The 17,255-nt window shown below is 39.9% G+C and overlaps 1 protein-coding gene across 11 annotated transcripts in view; it reads right to left on the bottom strand.

The window, feature by feature from the left end:
* The window catches only part of PLCB4 (phospholipase C beta 4), a 210,561-nt gene that overhangs the window by 14,916 nt on the left and 178,390 nt on the right, over positions 1-17,255 (bottom strand). For 9 of the 11 annotated variants that reach the window (XM_016937435.4, XM_016937436.4, XM_016937430.4 and 6 more), the window contains 3 exons: positions 12,077-12,192; positions 8,054-8,129; positions 5,725-5,900 (listed from right to left, as the gene is read on the bottom strand). In XM_016937435.4, the coding sequence (XP_016792924.1) occupies positions 5,725-5,900; positions 8,054-8,129; positions 12,077-12,192 (368 nt within the window). The remainder of the gene's footprint in view (positions 1-5,724; positions 5,901-8,053; positions 8,130-12,076; positions 12,193-17,255) is intronic. The other 2 variants (XR_010154028.1, XR_010154029.1) reach the window with 1 other exon arrangement.

Below are 17,255 nucleotides of genomic sequence, written 5' to 3'. Positions count from 1 at the left end.
GGTTTTCTAAATATACAATCATGTGATGTGCAAACAGGGACAATTTGACTTCCTCTTTTCCTAAATGAATACCCTTTATTTCTTTCTCTTGCCTGATTGCCCTGGCCAGAACTTCCAACACTATGTTGAATAGGAGTGGTGACAGAGGGCATCCTTGTCTTGTGCCAGTTTTCAGAGGGAATGCTTCCAGTTTTTGCCCATTCAGTATGACATTGGCTGTGGGTTTGTCATAAATGGCTCTTATTAATTTGAGATACATTCCATCAATATCTAGTTTATTGAGAGTTTTTAGCATGAAGGCCTGTTGAATTTTGTTGGCCTTTTCTGCATCTACTGAGAAAATCATGTGGTTTTTGTCATTGGTTCTGTTTACGTGATGGATTACATTTATTGATTTGCATATGTTGAACCAGCCTTGCATCCCAGGGATGAAGCCGACATGATCATGGTGGTTAAGCTTTCTGATGTGCTGCTGGATTTGGTTTGCCAGTATTTATCTTATTGAGGATTTTTGCATGGATGTTCATCAGGGATATTGGTCTAAAATTCTCTTTTTTTGTTGTGTCTCTGCCAGGCTTTGGTATTAGGATGATGCTGGCCTCATAGAATGAGTTAGGGAGGATTCCCTCTTTTTCTGTTGATTGGAATAGTTTCAGAAGGAACGGTATCAGCTCCTCTTTGTATCTCTGATAGAATTCGGCTGTGAATCTGTCTGGTCCTGGACTTTTTTTGGTTGGTAGGCTATTAATTATTGCCTGAACTTCAGAGCCTGTTATTGGTCTATTCAGAGATTCAACTTCTTCCAGGTTTAGTCTCAGGAGGGTGTATGTGTCCCGGAATTTATCCATTTCTTCTATATTTTCTAGTTTATTTGCATAGAGGTTTTTATAGTATTCTCTGATGGTAGTTTGTATTTCTGTGGGATCGGTGGTGATATCTCTTTTATCATTTTTTTATTGCGTCTTTTTGATTCTTCTCTCTTTTCTTCTTTATTAGTCTTGCTAGCAGTCTATCAATTTGGTTGATCTTTTCAAAAAACCAGCTCCTGGATTCATTGATTTTTTTTGAAGGGTTTTTTGTGTCTCTATCTCTTTCAGTTCTGCTCTGATCTTAGTTATTTCTTGCTTTCTGCTAGCTTTGGAATGTGTTTGCTCTTGTGTCTCTAGTTCTTTTAATTGTGATGTTAGGGCGTCAATTTTATATCTTTCCTGCTTTCTCTGGTGGGCATTTAGTGCTATAAATTTCCCTCTACACACTGCTTTAAATGTGTCCCAGAGATTCTGGTATGTTGTGTCTTTGTTCTCATTGGTTTCAAAGAACATCTTTATTTCTGCCTTCATTCCATTATTTACCCAGTAGTCATTCAGGAGCAGGTTGTTCTGTTTCCATGTAGTTTTGCAGTTTTGAGTGAGTTTCTTAATCCTGAGTTCTAATTTGATTGCACTGTGGCCTGAGAGATAGTTTGTTGTGATTTCTGTTCCTTTACATTTGCTGAGGAGTGCTTTACTTCCAGTTATGTTGTCAATTTTAGAATAAGTGTGATGTGGTGCTGAGAAGAATGTATATTCTGTTGATTTGGGGTGGAGAGTCCTGTAGATGTCTATTAGGTCTGCTTGGTGAAGAGCCGAGTTCAAGTCCTGGATATCTTATTAACCTTCTGTCTCATTGATATGTCTAATATTGACAGTGGGGTGTTAAAGTCTCCCATTATTATTATGTGGGAGTCTAACTCTCTTTGCAGGTCTCTAAGGACTTGCTTTATGAATCTGCGTGCTCCTGTATTGGGTGCATATATATTTAGGATAGTTAACTCTTCTTGTTGAATTGATCCCTTTACCATTATGTAATGGCCTTCTTTGTCTCTTTTGATCTTTGTTGGTTTAAAGTCTGTTTTATTAGAGACTAGGATTGCAACCCCTGTTTTTTCTTTTTTTTTTTTTTTTGCTTTCCATTTGCTTGGTAGATCTTCCTCCATCCCTTTATTTTGAGCCTGTGTGTGTCTCTGCATGTGAGATGGGTTTCCTAAATTCAGCACACTGATGGGTCTTGACTCTTAATCCAGTTTGCCAGTCTGTGTCTTTTAATTGGGGCATTTAGCCTATTTACATTTAAGGCTAATATTGTTATATGTGAATTTGATCCTGTCATTATGATGTTAGCTGGTTATTTTGCCCATTAATTGATGCAGTTTCTTCCTAGCCTCATTGGTCTTTACAATTTGGCATGTTTTTGCAGTGGCTGGTACCGGTTGTTTCTTTCCATGTTTAATGCTTCCTTCAGGAGCTCTTGTAAGGCAGGCCTGGTGGTGACAAAATCTTTCAGCATTTGCTTGCCTGTAAAGGATTTTATTTCTCCTTCGCTTATGAAGCTTAGTTTGGCTGGATACGAAATTCTGGGTTGAAAATCCTTTCTTTAAGAATGTTGAATATTGGCCCCTACTCTCTTCTGGCTTGTAGGATTTCTGCCGAGAGGTCCGCTGTTAGTCTGATAGACTTCCCTTTGTGGGTAACCCGACCTTTCTCTCTGGCTGCCCTTAACATTTTTTCCATCATTTCAACCTTGGTGAATCTGACAATTATGTGTCTTGGGGTTGCTCTTCTCGAGGAGTATCTTTGCGGTGTTCTCCATCTTTCCTGAATTTGAATGTTGGCATGCCTTGCTAAGTTGGGAAGTTCTCCTGGATGATATCCTGAAGAGTGTTTTCCAACTTGGTTCCATTCTCCCCATCACTTTTGGGTACACCAATCAAACACAGATTTGGTCTTTTCACATAGTCCCATACTTCTTGGAGGCTTGTTCCTTTCTTTTTACTCTTTCTTCTCTAATCTTTTCTTCTTGCTTTATTTCATTAATTTGATCTTCAATCACCGATACCCTTTCTTCCACTTGATCGAGTCAGCTATTGAAGCTTGTGCATGTGTCACGAAGCTCTCGTGCCATGGTTTTCAGCTCCGTCAGGTCATTTAAGGTCTTCTCTACACTGTTTATTATAGTTATCCATTCATCTAACCTTTTTTCAAGGTTTTTAGCTTCCTTGAGATGGGTTTGAACATGCTCCTTTAGCTCAGAGAAGTTTGTTATTACTGACCTTTTGAAGCCCACTTCTGTCAACTTGTCAAAGTCCTTCTCCATCCAGCTTTGTTCCATTGCTGGCGAGGAGCTGCGATCCTTTGGAGGAGAAGAGGTGCTCTGGTTTTTAGAATTTTCAACTTTTCTGCTCTGGTTTCTCCCCATCTTTGCGGTTTTATCTACCTTTTGTCTTTGATGTTGGTGACCTACAGATGGGGTTTTGGTGTAGATGACCTTTTTGTTGATGATGATGCTATTCCTTTCTGTTTGTTAGTTTTCCTTCTACTAGTCAGGTCCCTCAGCTGCAGGTCTGTTGGAGTTTGCTGGAGGTCCACTCCAGACCCTGTTTGCCTGGGTATCACCAGCGGAGGCTGCAAAACAGCAAATATTGCTGCCTGATCCTTCCTGTGGCAGCTTTGTCCCAGAGGGGCACCCACCTATATGAGGTGTCTGTCGGCCCCTGCTTGGTGTTGTCTCCCAGTTAGGCTACATGGGGGTCAGGGACCCACTTGAGGAGGCAGTCTGTCTGTTCTCAGAGCTCAAACGCTGTGCTGAGAGAACCACTGCTCTCTTCAGAGCTGTCAGACAGGGATGTTTAAGTCTGCAGAAGTTGTCTGCTGCCTTTTGTTCAGCTATGCCCTGCCCACAGAGATGGTGTCTATAGAGGCAGTAGGCCTTGCTGAGCTGCAGTGGGCTCCACCCAGTTTGAGCTTCCTGGCCACTTTGTTTACCTACTCAAGCCTCAGCAATGGTGGACGCTCCTACCCCAGCCAGGTTGCTGCCTCATGGTTCGATCTGACTGCTGCGCTAGCAGTGAGCCTGGCTACATGGGCGTGGAACCTGCCAAGCCAGGCACAGGAGAGAATCGCCTTGTCTGCCGGTTGCTAAGACCTTGGGAAAAGCACAGTATTTGGGCAGAAGTGTCCTGTTTTTCCAGAGACAGTCTGTCACGGCTTCCTTTGGCTAGGAAAGGGAAGTCCCCTGACCCCTTGTGCTTCCTGGGTGAGGTGACACCCCACCCTGCTTTGGCTCACCCTCCTTGGGCTGCACCCACTGTCCAACCAGTCCCAATGAGATGAACCAGGTACCTCAGTTGGAAATACAGAAATCACCCATCTTCTGCATCGATCATGCTAGGAGCTGCAGACTGGACCTGTTCCTATTCAGCCATCTTGGAATGAAGCCCATGGATTTATTTTTTAAAGTATTTTAGTAACTAGGTCATGATCTCTTCAAATGACTTCCTAAGCAATTCAAGAATTAGTATATTTTGTTTTTTCCTTTCAGAAAATGCCTACTGTTGTGAGCTAATGTTTTTCTCTTTATTCAACAGCATAAAAGAAGATTAGACAAGTGCCGTGCTGTATTCCGTGAAGTATCTTTGAATAAGGGTAGGCACCTAAAATCTGGCATTGTAGCAATCATCAAAGGCAGAATGATGAACACAACTTTCTGCATAGTAAATCAAGAGCATTTCTAAGGAAAAAAGAAAAGACAACTTCTAATCCTATAGGACGAAATAGAATGCTTTAAAATGCATGGGGGTACAGCACATTATCCCACAGAAAATGGAGCATGGGAGACCGCATTTAGTTGCCTCAAATGAGAATGGGAAACCAGGGCAAAAACACTTTGTTCTTGTGGCAGTATCTGTCACTCCAAAGTAATGGTGGGAATTTGGGCATGCAGCCAGATAATTTATGCAGTTGGCATTAAACACATTTTTTTGTTTGATTTATTTGTATAATGCTTCTATTTTCTACTCTTGTTGTGTCTCAAGAGACCCTAACTGTGGCATACGGTAGGCACTAAGTGAGAACCAAGCAAGCTGCAACCGAGCTATGATAAAAAGATGTAACAAACACCAACCTTCTTCTGCTCAGGGATACGTCCAGCTCATGGCTTGCAGTATTTCAAATGCAATATTCACTTTGCTGAAGTGGGCACAGGCCAAAATAAACTGATACTTTGTTGTTTTTTAATCAGGCCTATATTTTCAAAATTCACAGAAGTCCTAACACTGTAAGGAAGGGAAATGGAGACTCTCTCCACAGGTAGCTATTAAATGATCAGAACCTGGTCACTCTAGGAGCTCAACTGATTGGTCTTTATCTCTCTTTGTGTCTTTTCTTCCTAAGAGACTCCGGATCCTTCTCCAAAGGCCAGTGCCAGCCCTACCATTTTGAAAAGTCTCCATGACCACTCTGAAAAGGTAGAGCTCCTCTGAGCTGGATGCCTTTAGTGCCCATGACATTTTAAAATATATGTCATATGCTACTTTGTTATCTGACTTAACTTTTCATATGGGCGTTGTATCTTGCCAACACCTGTAAGCCCTCTGATGGCAGGGGCCATTTCTCTTTTCAAAATAGAGATGGGGTCTTGCTATGTCTTGAACTCCTGGACTCAAGTAATCCTCCTGTCTTGGCCTCCCAAAGCACTGGGATTACAGGTGTGAGCCACTGCACCCGGCCCCTGGGGGCCATTTCTTATAGCTCATCTTGCTCATAATCAGCCATATGATGAGATACACAAAAGAGCTACATGTTGTACGTCAAATTGATTTCACTTATTACCTTGGCTCTCTTATACACACAAAATCAGCTTTTGTTTTTAAATATTAGATGTTTACTCTGGAGATGGCAATTCCCCCACCTGTCATGGGACAGTTTCAGCTGCTGGGTTTGCTGCTCGTGGGCATTGATGAGTAGCTTTTTCAGCAGCTCACACTGCTGGCTGAGGTGCAGGTCTCGGATTTCTTGCTCCTCAGCACTGTGGGTATTGATCATTTCTGACCATTCCTTTGTGTGCTGTGCTACAATCTCTTTGACCTGTTTGGGAAAAAGGGGACGGTGCCATTGTAATCCTCATAGGTCAGGTATGAACCCAAAAGCACATTATTCAGGTATTTCAGATTCCTCCCACCAACTTAATTGGTGAATCATGAGACACCTATAACCACCAAAAAATAATATGTATTAATCAATGGGAAGCAGGAAGTTATTGCTTATCAAAATAAATCAATTGCTTTGGCTCTGAATAGTTAACTGTGAACCCTTATTTTACTGCCTCACTTAGCAACACTCTGTTTTGTTTTTTGTTTGTTTGTTTGTTTTGTTTTTTTAGACAGAGTCTGCCTCTGTTGCCCAGGCTGGAGTGCAGTGGCATGATCTCAGCTCACTGCAACCTCCACCTCCTGGGTTCAAGCGATTCTCCTGCCTCAGCTTCTCAAGTAGCTGGGATTACAGGTGCGTGCCACCATGCCCAGCTAATTTTTGTATTTTTACTAGAGACAGGGTTTCACCATGTTGGCCAGGCTGGTCTCAAACTCCCAATCTCAGGTAATCCACCTGCCTCGGCCTCCCAGAGTGCTGGGATTACAGGCGTGAGCCACCACACTCAGCCAACACTCTGATTTGTGTGGGCCTTAGGCTCTTTTACCAATTCCATCAGGATTCTCTTTATCACCTTATGTTTCTCCAGCTTCATGTCCACAAGCCCACACGTCTGAATAGAGAGCTGTGTGTTCTTTTATTTCTGGATCATGACTTACTGTGTCAACCCTGATAGACACCAGGGTAGAAAATCCTCCCCACCCAATATCCAAGCTCTTTGCAGTGGGGTTTTGCAGCGCCTCTTGTCAAGAGCTGGAGTCTGTTTCTCCAGCTCCTTGAAGCTGGGTGACCTGTGACTTGCTTTAGCCAATGAGATAGTAGCAAATGTGATGCAAGCAGAGGCTGGAAAGCACTTGCCCTTCTGCTATGCTGGGATCCCTGTGGCTACGCTCTGACTGAGCCTGTGCTAGCCTGCTGGAGGTTGATAGGTCATGTAGGAAAACAACCAACAGCCAGACAACTACCAGATACATAAGTAAGGCCATACGCCCCCTGCTGACAGTAGATACACAAGTGTCTCCAGCCAAAATCAGCAGAAGTATGGCCCAAATTTCTGACCCACTGAATTGTGACCTAATAAACTGTAGTAGTTTTTCAATGTGCTCTTCTTTGACACAGTTCATTATATAGCAAAAGCAAACTGATACTGTTGCCAAGGCTTTTCTTATTGATGCCAAGCATCTAAGAATCATGACAGTTTGCACAACTACTAATTCTCAAACATTCCAGTTAAGAAGAGAGAGAGTGGGGAATAACTCTTAAAGACACATGCCTTACTGCCTCTACAGAGTTCATGCCCTACAAAATATACAGCTACCAAGGAGAACATCTTGAACATCTTGCCTGCTCCATGCATGCAGCAGGGCCATTGGGCCAGATGACACAGCTGCATATAGATAGATGAGGCTGGCTGGTTCAACCACAGCTATTTTTGGGAGCTTTCTTTAACAGTTGTTGTTGGTTTTTTTTTTTTTTTTCTTTTTTTTCCTTTTCATTTAAAAACTATTATTGCTGGAAGAATTGTTTTCATTCTTAACTGGGACTTAACACTTAGTTCTCCAAATGCCCACAAAGTTGATTAAAGTCTCTCAAGCTCCTATTTTCTCCTGTCTTTAAGAAAATGTGAGTAATTAGGCTTCTCTTTTAGAATATCAGCTCTTATTTTTTTCTCATCCCAAATTTCCATGTAAAGTTAGGATGGAGTAAGTATCACCTCCCAATTTGGGTGGTTTTCTGTCCTATGTTTAATGTTATTTCTATAGGGAAGTATATTCTGTATTTTATATAATATTTCCTTTTAGTATCTTCATTTATTGTTTTCCTCGATGCCTCTGAGGCAGGCAACATAAATATTGTTAGCATAGTTCAACAGACAAGACAAAAGAAGATGTTCCATGAAATGGCTCTTCTTAAAGCCAGTGAGTCTGAGGCAAACATGAACCCCGGGCTCCCCTGACATCCCAGATCAGCTGCAGGCTACTAGACCAGCTCTGGGCTACTGTTATTTCTGATTTACACTAGGTACTCCTTCTAAAAAATTACTAAGTGTCTTCTGCAAGTCACTGCTGTAAAAATGGGCATTTTCTTACCTTAGATTTGTGATCTGATGTCAGCGTCTGAATTTTGATTTCTGTTTCTTTTTTCATTTCGAGACAATTACTTCCCCTGAAAATGGAAAGTTGCAAATGCATGCCAGAAATTAGATATTTTCCCATTCCCATGGGTCTTTGCTACAAAGCTTTCTGATGAAGATAATATATTCATCAAATATGAGATGTCATGGCTCATTGGGCAACACTGGTCTTTCTAGTAATAGATTCACACCTTACAACATATTATCTGTTTCATGATTACTCAATTCAACCACTATACAAAGAGGCACTTCAAACCTAACAATTATTTCATTGTTAAGGGGCTGTTGTCAGTTTCCATTTTGGTTCCTGTTTTTCTCAAGCTATTTTTCACTTATTCAATAAAATATTATTTGGGATGAAAACTGGAAAATAGGTCCTCAGACTTGAAGTGAATTTTTCATTCTTCCATTTCGTTATAAAGCCAGATTTTTGTCTTTTAAATATGCCAGTGAAGGAGAAAATAGCAATCCTTGGCACCACAGGGCAATTTTTGCTTCTTATTCTATTGTGAGTAGGAAATATATGCTAGGCGAGTGCCCAGCAACTATTACTGCTTATTTCAGTGATTATGTCTTCCTTTTGAAATATCCACATCGCTGCTGAAACAAGAACAGGTCCTGAGCTTCATCTTCAGCATGTATACTCTAGGTTATTATAGCTCAAGTCAGAATGCTTCATTATAATATAATTCCAAGTTCCTCTGAGAGAAGCATTACTCTAAAAATGCGAGGTCTCGCATCAAATCTAGCACTTCTCAATGGCTGGCACTGAGCAAGTTTCTTCTCTCTTCTGTTATTCAATAAGTTTGCAGCACTGCCGAAACATTCCCGTGACTTAATTCTAGACAAATCTTTCACAGTAAATGCAATGAGAGGTTTTATTCAACACTCTCATCTGAGGGCATAAGGGCATGCACTTGTAATATTTATTTGAAAATCAAGATTTTATTTTCCCTTTTCTAGTGCATCAACCTTCTTTATATTCGGGCTATGCAAAATAATTTCTGTAATTTAGAATTTTCCCAACTTTAGCTTGTCTTTCCTTGTTCCCCCATTCATCTTTTTACCATCACCTTAAAGATCCTTGAGTGGAAAGCATATGAGAGGTAGTCATTAGCCAAAGCTGGAAGCACTTGAATAAAGCTTCCCTTTCCCAGGTCAATCTTTCCTTTCAGCTGAGTAGGTAAGAGTAAGGGGAAACCTTTCATTTGTTTCAAAAATAGATCCTGCATGAGAAAGCTCCAAGGACTGTCACAGTTTCCCCTTTCACTAACTTTTTAGCAACTCAGTTGCAGTAAAAAGTCCAGGGAGGCTGGGTGCAGTGGCTCACGCTTGTAATCCCAGCACTTCGGGAAGCCAAGGTAGGCAGATCACTTGAGGTCAGGAGTTCGAGACCAGCCTGGCCAACATGGTGAAACCCTGTTTCTATTAAAAATACAAAAAATTAGCCAGCATGGCAGCATGTGCCTGTAGTCTCAGCTACTCGGGAAGCGGAGGCAGGACAATTGCTAAAACCTGGGAGGCAGAGGTTGCATTGGGCCAAGATTGTGCTACTGCACTTCAGCCTGGGCGACATAGTAAGACTAAGTCCAGGCAACCTTGATACCATGGTCAATATTAATGAGAAACTCTCCTCAGATACGGCTTTCCAGAAGAAAGTATCTGATGTCTGATTTTGAAGTAACTTTTAATGTATTGCTAAGATTCTACTGTTTAGAGTACTTGGAAATGCTCTGTGTGAAGAGCCTGGTAGGAGTGCTGCGTTTGACAGCAGAGGCTCAAGAAGAAATCTACAGATTAGACTTTTCCAGTCTCATCTACGTTTAGGATAAAACAGGGCTTTATTTGCTGAGAGACCTCCAAGAGTACTCAATAGCCTGTTTGGGGGGTTAAGTGTCACACCAGGGACACTTCTAATAACTACCAAGTTTATAATAAATTACATTTTGATCCCACATTATCTTGAGAGTAAAAACAATCATGAGGTAAAGACATATTTTATCAATTTTTTAAAAATTTCTAAAGGTAGCACTCATGATTGATTGAATCAGAAAACTGTAATATTACTTTTAGCAAAGAAATTTACTCTATGGTGCTTGGATCTGAAATCTCCTTAATACAAATTTTTGGTTTGGTTAAGCCAAAACTGTGTTTCTAAATACACTGATCCACAAAAATGCATGAAACATTTTTTGAAAAGGTATCTTGTAAATACAAATAACCTTATTCTTGGAGAGTACTATAAAGTCATCAACAATTTGCTCCTTGGTATTAGAGTCTGTCTACCATCAGTTTCAATATTATAGCCTAAAATGTCATTAAATATGAGAAATTAATTTACAAAAAAGAAATAGGCCAAAGCTGATGTGGTTAGAATCTAGAAGAATCACAGCTCCTCAAAACTTACTGTAATCACTACCAATATTGCCACATGAGCTCCGAGGTGGGTGACTCACTTACTCACTTAAAATACAGATCAAAATGTTTTCTAAGCAACAGGCACATTTCTGCCTCAATAATACACAGTGAAACCTACGGGGAAAACAAAAGGCAGATGATACATAATAACAGATGCTCAATAATCAGTGCCTGATTTGTATTTTTCTGAAAAATACAACTTTAATAAAAATGAGGGTACCTCTCAAATAGTGAGGCCTGATACCAGGGCAGGCATTTTAGTTACCCACCATTTACTCCTCAAGCAAATTTACATTGGTTTCATGTCATGAACTTAGATCTTGGGATATGAAATTTCAGCAATATGAACCAATGTCCAAGAAAATTATAACTAACATAATCTGTTCTGTTTTCAGAGTTTAGTTTTCTAGGTATATCTTGGGTGACTGTTAAAACAAAAAATAAAAAACAAAAACCAAATGCCAAAAAACCCAAGTAGGAAAAAGAAATCTCATTCTCCTTTTCTCTTGTGCCAAAGGTTGTGGAAAACTAGAAGACATCAGCAGAGATTGAAGGAAAGAGATAAAAACCAGAGGGAATCCATGGAGAAGGTCAAAGGCAGGAAAAATAATTTCTCAGATAAATAGAATGTACGCATGGTCTCATGGAATTTTCCCCAAAGTATTTATAAAGGGAAAAAAGTAATCTGACAGTGCAGAAACCTGTCAGATACCAGCTTAACCAAGTCATCCAGGTTAACATCACCAATAATGGGACATATTAATGTCACACCCCCATCCCCCCAATATCGTGGACTGAGAAGGAAGCAGCATTGTTTCCATGATGTGCTTGCCACAAATGCATAACCTCACTCTCATCATGAGAAAATATCAGACAAATCCAAAAGAAGAGCCATTCTACAAAACAACTGACCAGCTCTCTTCAAAAGTGAAAGTCACAAAAGACAGGGAGATATTGAGGAATTATCACATACTGAGATGACAACTAAATGCTATTTAATTTTGGAGGTGATCCCAGAGTGGAAAACAAGCACTTGTGGAAAAACTGGTAAAATGTGAAAAATCACTGTGGCTTGGTTAATGGTATTGCACCACTGTCAATTTCCTGGTTTGACAACCGTACTATGATTATGTGAGATGTTAACATTTAGGGAAAGTGAGTTAAGGGTATAAGGGAACTCTGTAGTATTTTGGAAACTTTTCTGTAAATTTAAAATTAGTTCAAAATCAAAAAGGACAATCAATTCTCAGAGTAAAGAGGTATTTTTTCAATTATTTGAGACTAAGATTTCTTTCTCATATTAGAAATAATTATGATGAATTAAAAGATATCAGAATCTCTGCTGAGAACCTTCCCCAAACCAGAAGCTACATCCACTCATTGACCTGTTATGATGTTAGAGCATTTAAAATGAATGAGTTTCTTACTTTCCAGGAATAATTTTTAATGATGAAAATCAAGTCAACACTAAGTTCTTCCTTGACTAAACAGCAGCAAAACTGTGGGAAAAGACAAAATATAAACATAGAGAAAGTCTTCAGAAGGAAATAAACAGTATTACCCCTTCTTCTTCATTGCCTTCTCTAGGATTTTCTCATGAGTCGACTTCTCTTTGTCATACTGTGCCACAATTTTGTCAACTTGCGTGCAGTGTAACTTCTGCATGGTACTGTGTTCCTGAACAAGAAGGATTTGCAGTTATGAATTGGACTCTTAGCATGGCTCACACCATATAGGGCTGGCATAACTTTCACCAGCTTCCCTAGAGTCTTCATTTAGAAAGTCAAGGAATAACCAAATCTGAGAACGGTACAGACTCCAGATCTCCCATTCAACACCGGTTTTTTTGTCCAAGGGCATTCCCAACATGGGAGTCTCTAGCCTCAGTCTAGTGAACATGCCCAGTTCAAACGCACTCCTGCTCAGCAGTGGGTAGTGCCAATCATCTCGAAGTCCTTTCTTCTACATATACACATCTCTGTAGTATTTCCACCCATTCGTCTTTGTTCTGCTGTTTGAGACATGTAATTAGCCCACTGCCCCTTCCACACACTGGTCCTCAAACATGCAAGTTCAGCCGCCATGTTTCTTCTCTTGCATATGCTAAATGTAACTATTCATCATGCGACATGGTTTCTAAACACCTGCACATTTTGGAGCTCTTGAATGCCATTATTATATAATGAGAGGCATCACTGTGTTTGTCACCATCAGCCAAATTTGAATCTACATCACTTAATATTTTCACTGGCTTACTTATCTAGAAGCAGTTTATGAGGATAAAGTGTTCAGGAGCTATGGCCTTCTGTTTTACAGATATTTAAAACATTTTCCCATCTGCTTCACGTAACCACTGAAATTGGGGCTGCAATGCTTTGGAAAGTAGGTATTTCAATATAAACATTATTTCTTCCTGGACAATGAAAAAGGCATTTAGCTACAGCCAATGACTTATATGAAATCAGATTTCTTTAGCTGCTCAGCCTCCCAAGCACAGAGGAAATCAGTACAATCAGAAATTTCCAACTCTAAATGATACTTGATGTTATAGCCTAACCTTACTCTTGAGAACCAGAAAAATGGGATGCTATTCATGACTGGAATGGGTGTACATGTTGTTCAGGTTATATAACCCCTCTCGCCGTCATATTTCCTTTCACTTATTGAAGAAAAGAGTGCCTTAATTTAAAAGCAAATTTATTTTCTTTCTAAGGTAGGCTTGACTTTATGCAAATCTAATTCATGAACTTCTTTTAACGGTTTCATAAAATATAAATGGGGAAGGAATTTTTAAGTCTTTACCAAGACTTCCTTAATTTCCCAGCTAAGAGACTTAACACAGGACTTGATCTACAATTCATTTATATATAAATTCTTTAGAAACGCATTCATGCACAAGGCCTCAGCATTCTTGTCTTTAGGAGAAGGAGTGGAGAAGGGTGATGCTGGATAGGGAGATTCCCAACATAGGAACTTACAGTGGGAACAAAGGCTAGGTGGGCTTGCTGTGGATCTGGGCTTAATTTGTAATTGGAATGCCCCATAAATCTAGCCATATTACCAATGTGTGTGCACCTTTGTGCTATAAACACATTTCCTCCAGAGCTTCTGCAATGTGGCACTGGGTTAAGGACATGGGTTTTTCAGTGCTGGGGTGAGTCACTTACCTTTCCAGAGTATGCTCATCTTTATAATTGGGATAGTGACATTTACTTCATAGGGTTGTTAGGATTAAAAGTAAATCTAATGTATCAAATGTGTGTTACAGCTTATTCAAAACACAGTGACATACAAACCTATCTATACTATTCAATACCCATGATAACATACAGAGAGTGACTTGAGATAGGGATATCAATCAGACTAATTAAATCAATAAATGTTTCCTCCATGCTTGATCTACTGCCCCAGGAATAGAGGAACATGTTGATGTATTCCTGAATGTATTTAACTACTCTTGTAATACTTTGGTACCTACTAAAATGCCCTCCTCCTAGTCTTCTTTCTAAGATTTAGAAATCATTATGGTTGGCTAACCCATGTGTTAATTTTTCCTGGGCAAAAAATTAAATAAATAAGGGGCTTTCTGCAGGTCTCAAAATATATCAGAAGTGCCACAGTCCTATATTATCTTGCAAATATCATTGAAAGGAGGGTGAAGACTATTTCTTTAAATATTTTAGTGCAGAACAGGACAAGTAGAGACTTTGAGGCTTGGATGTAAATTGACACAGATTTTTTTCCTAAGAAAATATTTTGGTGAACCTTATTAATCCAATTAGATATGAGGAATAGGGCTCTTTGTACCACAAAGTTGTTTATGATGGATTCAACTCTATGTAATACGCTCTACAAGAGCAGGGCAGGTCTTTTCTCTTTACCAGTACATGGCACAAAGCCTGGTACAAAGTATATGCTCAATAAGTATTTATCACATGAATAAAAAGTCAGCATAGGAAAATAGCAAGAAGACTTAGATTCTGGTCCCAGCTCAGCCAATAATTAAACAACTGCCCTTGTGTAACATATATAAATCTTCCCAGGCCTCAATGTCTTTATTAGAAAACTGAGTTAGGGCTGGGCACAGTAGCCCATGCCTGTAATCCCAGCACTTTGGGAGGCTGAGGCGCATAAATCACCTGAGGTCAGGAGTTCAAGACTAGCCTGGCTAACATGGCGAAAACCCAACTCTACTAAAAATACAAAAATTAGCCGGGCGTGGTGGTGCACTCCTGTAATCCCAGCTACTCTGGAGGCTGAGGGACGAGAATTGCTTGAACCCGGGAGGCATAGGTTGCAGTGAGTCGAGATCATGCCACTGCATGACAGAGCAACACTCCATCTCAAAAAAAAAAAAAAAAGAAAAGAAAAGAAAAGAAAAGAAAACTGAGTTAGGTACCTTTGCCTAAGCGAATTCATGAGTTGCTTATGAGATGCAAGGTTACTAAACATATGCAAAAATAATTTGAAAAACTGAAAGCATATTGAATTAAAGTGACTATAATTAATGTCAGTAACAGGAAAGCTGGTCCTGAAAAGTTGTCTCTGTTTCTCTTTTTATTCAAAACTCCATCCCTGTGCAGTAGGCAGTGATTGCTGAAGTGTTTTGGGATAACTTGATTCCCAGACACCACTTGTCCTTTCAGAAAGAAATGGGGATCCTAGTTACTGATTTCCATGTGACTCTGGTCAAGTCTCAGCTCATTGTGCTGTAAAATGAAGGAGGCATGAAATGATCTCTAAGTCCATCTTAGCTTAAAAAAATGTCCATTATTGATTTTATTCTTTTGGTCCTTAGTTAAATCATGAAACACTATTGAAGAGACATACATTTCTCATTCATTCAAGCCAAGAGTACCAAAATTAAATATGTTAACTTAAAGTAAATCTTAACTGGGACATTTTGGGGAAAAACATGTATAGCATTCAGAAGAATTTGTGTACGTTTCTTATCCAAGTTAAGAGTAAATTCAGCTTCTTTTGGGGAAAACTGCTGCTGCAATTCATTCTTGTGACTGATGTGACTATGGGCGTGAATGATCGCACCACAGAGGGTGCTGAAAAATTGGAGTAAATCATGTTTGCTCAGCATGTAACTCTGAGATTACCAATAGGCGGACTCTGAGGGCAACTGCTGTGTCTCTGCCCCTTTCCACTGCAAAACTAAGTTATAGGTCTGGTACTAAGGTCTGACCATGAATTAAAATTGATGAGTTTAACAACAGTCTTGGTGCTGTCGGCTAAATTGCTTGCATAGCAAAGAGAAAATTTTCCATCAGTAGCTTTACTAAAAATGCCAGAGTTTAGTAGGCTTCTCAGGCATTTCATTTGACTCATTTAATGTTGATACTGCAAACTGGTGGCCTAAGGAATGTATCCTGCCTGCAGATGTAGTTTTTAGTTTTGGATTTTGTTTTGTTTTTTCCTACGCAGTTTCAAAAAGAGGTTGAATTAGACGCCGATAGTAAAAGATCAGGAAATTCAGATAAACTTTCTGATTTTTTGACTCTCCTTTAAGAGGACACGACTGACCCATCTACTCTCCAGGCACCAATGGTGGTAGCTCAGACTGACTTGGCCTGTGGATAGAGATGAGTGCTCCCAGCTTTTATGGAGTCAACACCTGTCCAACTTCCCTCAGCTACTTCCTGCTTGGTCCCCATAGGCATTTGAATTGTAATTCCCCTTCTAACACGTTACTGGAGATATGTATCCAACTTTGGGTTTTACATTTTTGGCTCTAAGGAATTGACCTCATTGGACAATTGAAAAGCATGCCTGTCTCTTAATGAAAGTAACTGCAGCTCTGGATCCCAATGAGTCATGTGCTGGGGGATGATTATTGTTAATTAATTCTCCTTTTTCTGTGTCTCATATAATAGACACTTGAAAAACCATTACCCTAGTTTCCATTTCGAATTGAAGTGGTTCTACAAAGTATGAGACAAGTAGAAGTTTGATTGCCAGTACATTCAGAGGGTCAAAGGCAGTTGACCATTGCCATTTTCCAAAAATAGGCATTTTAATGAGCATTTTTATATCCATCTGGGGTGCAAATGGTCGTCACCCCCATCTTTTCTTCTCAATATCCTAACAGCAAATTGCACACCTATTTGCAAATGGCAGAACCTCACACTCACCCCACTGTTCCTTTTCTATCTGGTAGCTAACCTGCAAGTTTGGAAATAAGCTCTCCTTGGGACCATACATTTATTTCTTAAACTGCTGAGATATAGTTCATAGATTCTCTGCTTCTCTTTAAGTCTAAAAAGTAGAATTATTTATCTAGGCCAGCAGTGGCAAATCTTTTGGCTTCCTTGGGCCACATTGGAAAAAGAATTGTCTTGGGCCACACATAAAATGCTGACACTAATGATAGCCAATGAGAGAAAAAAAAAAAATCTGTGCATAAATCTCATGTTTTAAGAAAGTTTACAAATTTGTGTTGGGCTGCATTCAAAGCCATCCTAAGCTGCATGTGGCCTGGGAGCTGCATGCAGGTTGGACAAGCTTGATCTCAGCTGATATGTAAGAGCTGAGATCTCCCTACAGTTGCTGCATATAGACTAAATAATAGTCCCTGTTCTTAGCTACCAAGGGCTGTTTGGGCCAGGGGCACACTAGTAGGGAGAGTGCAGCCCAGGCCATATTTCTTCATCAGCAGGTCATTTTATGACATAAGGCTTTGGGGTGGTAAGCCTTAGCTCCATGTTGGGTGGCTGAAAACTATTATAAAAGAG

The sequence above is a fragment of the Pan troglodytes genome, chromosome 21 (genome assembly GCF_028858775.2).
Source record: "Pan troglodytes isolate AG18354 chromosome 21, NHGRI_mPanTro3-v2.0_pri, whole genome shotgun sequence".
Lineage (NCBI taxonomy): Eukaryota > Metazoa > Chordata > Mammalia > Primates > Hominidae > Pan > Pan troglodytes.
Note: the sequence above shows the minus strand (reverse complement) of the source record. Positions and strands in the feature narration are given on the sequence as shown.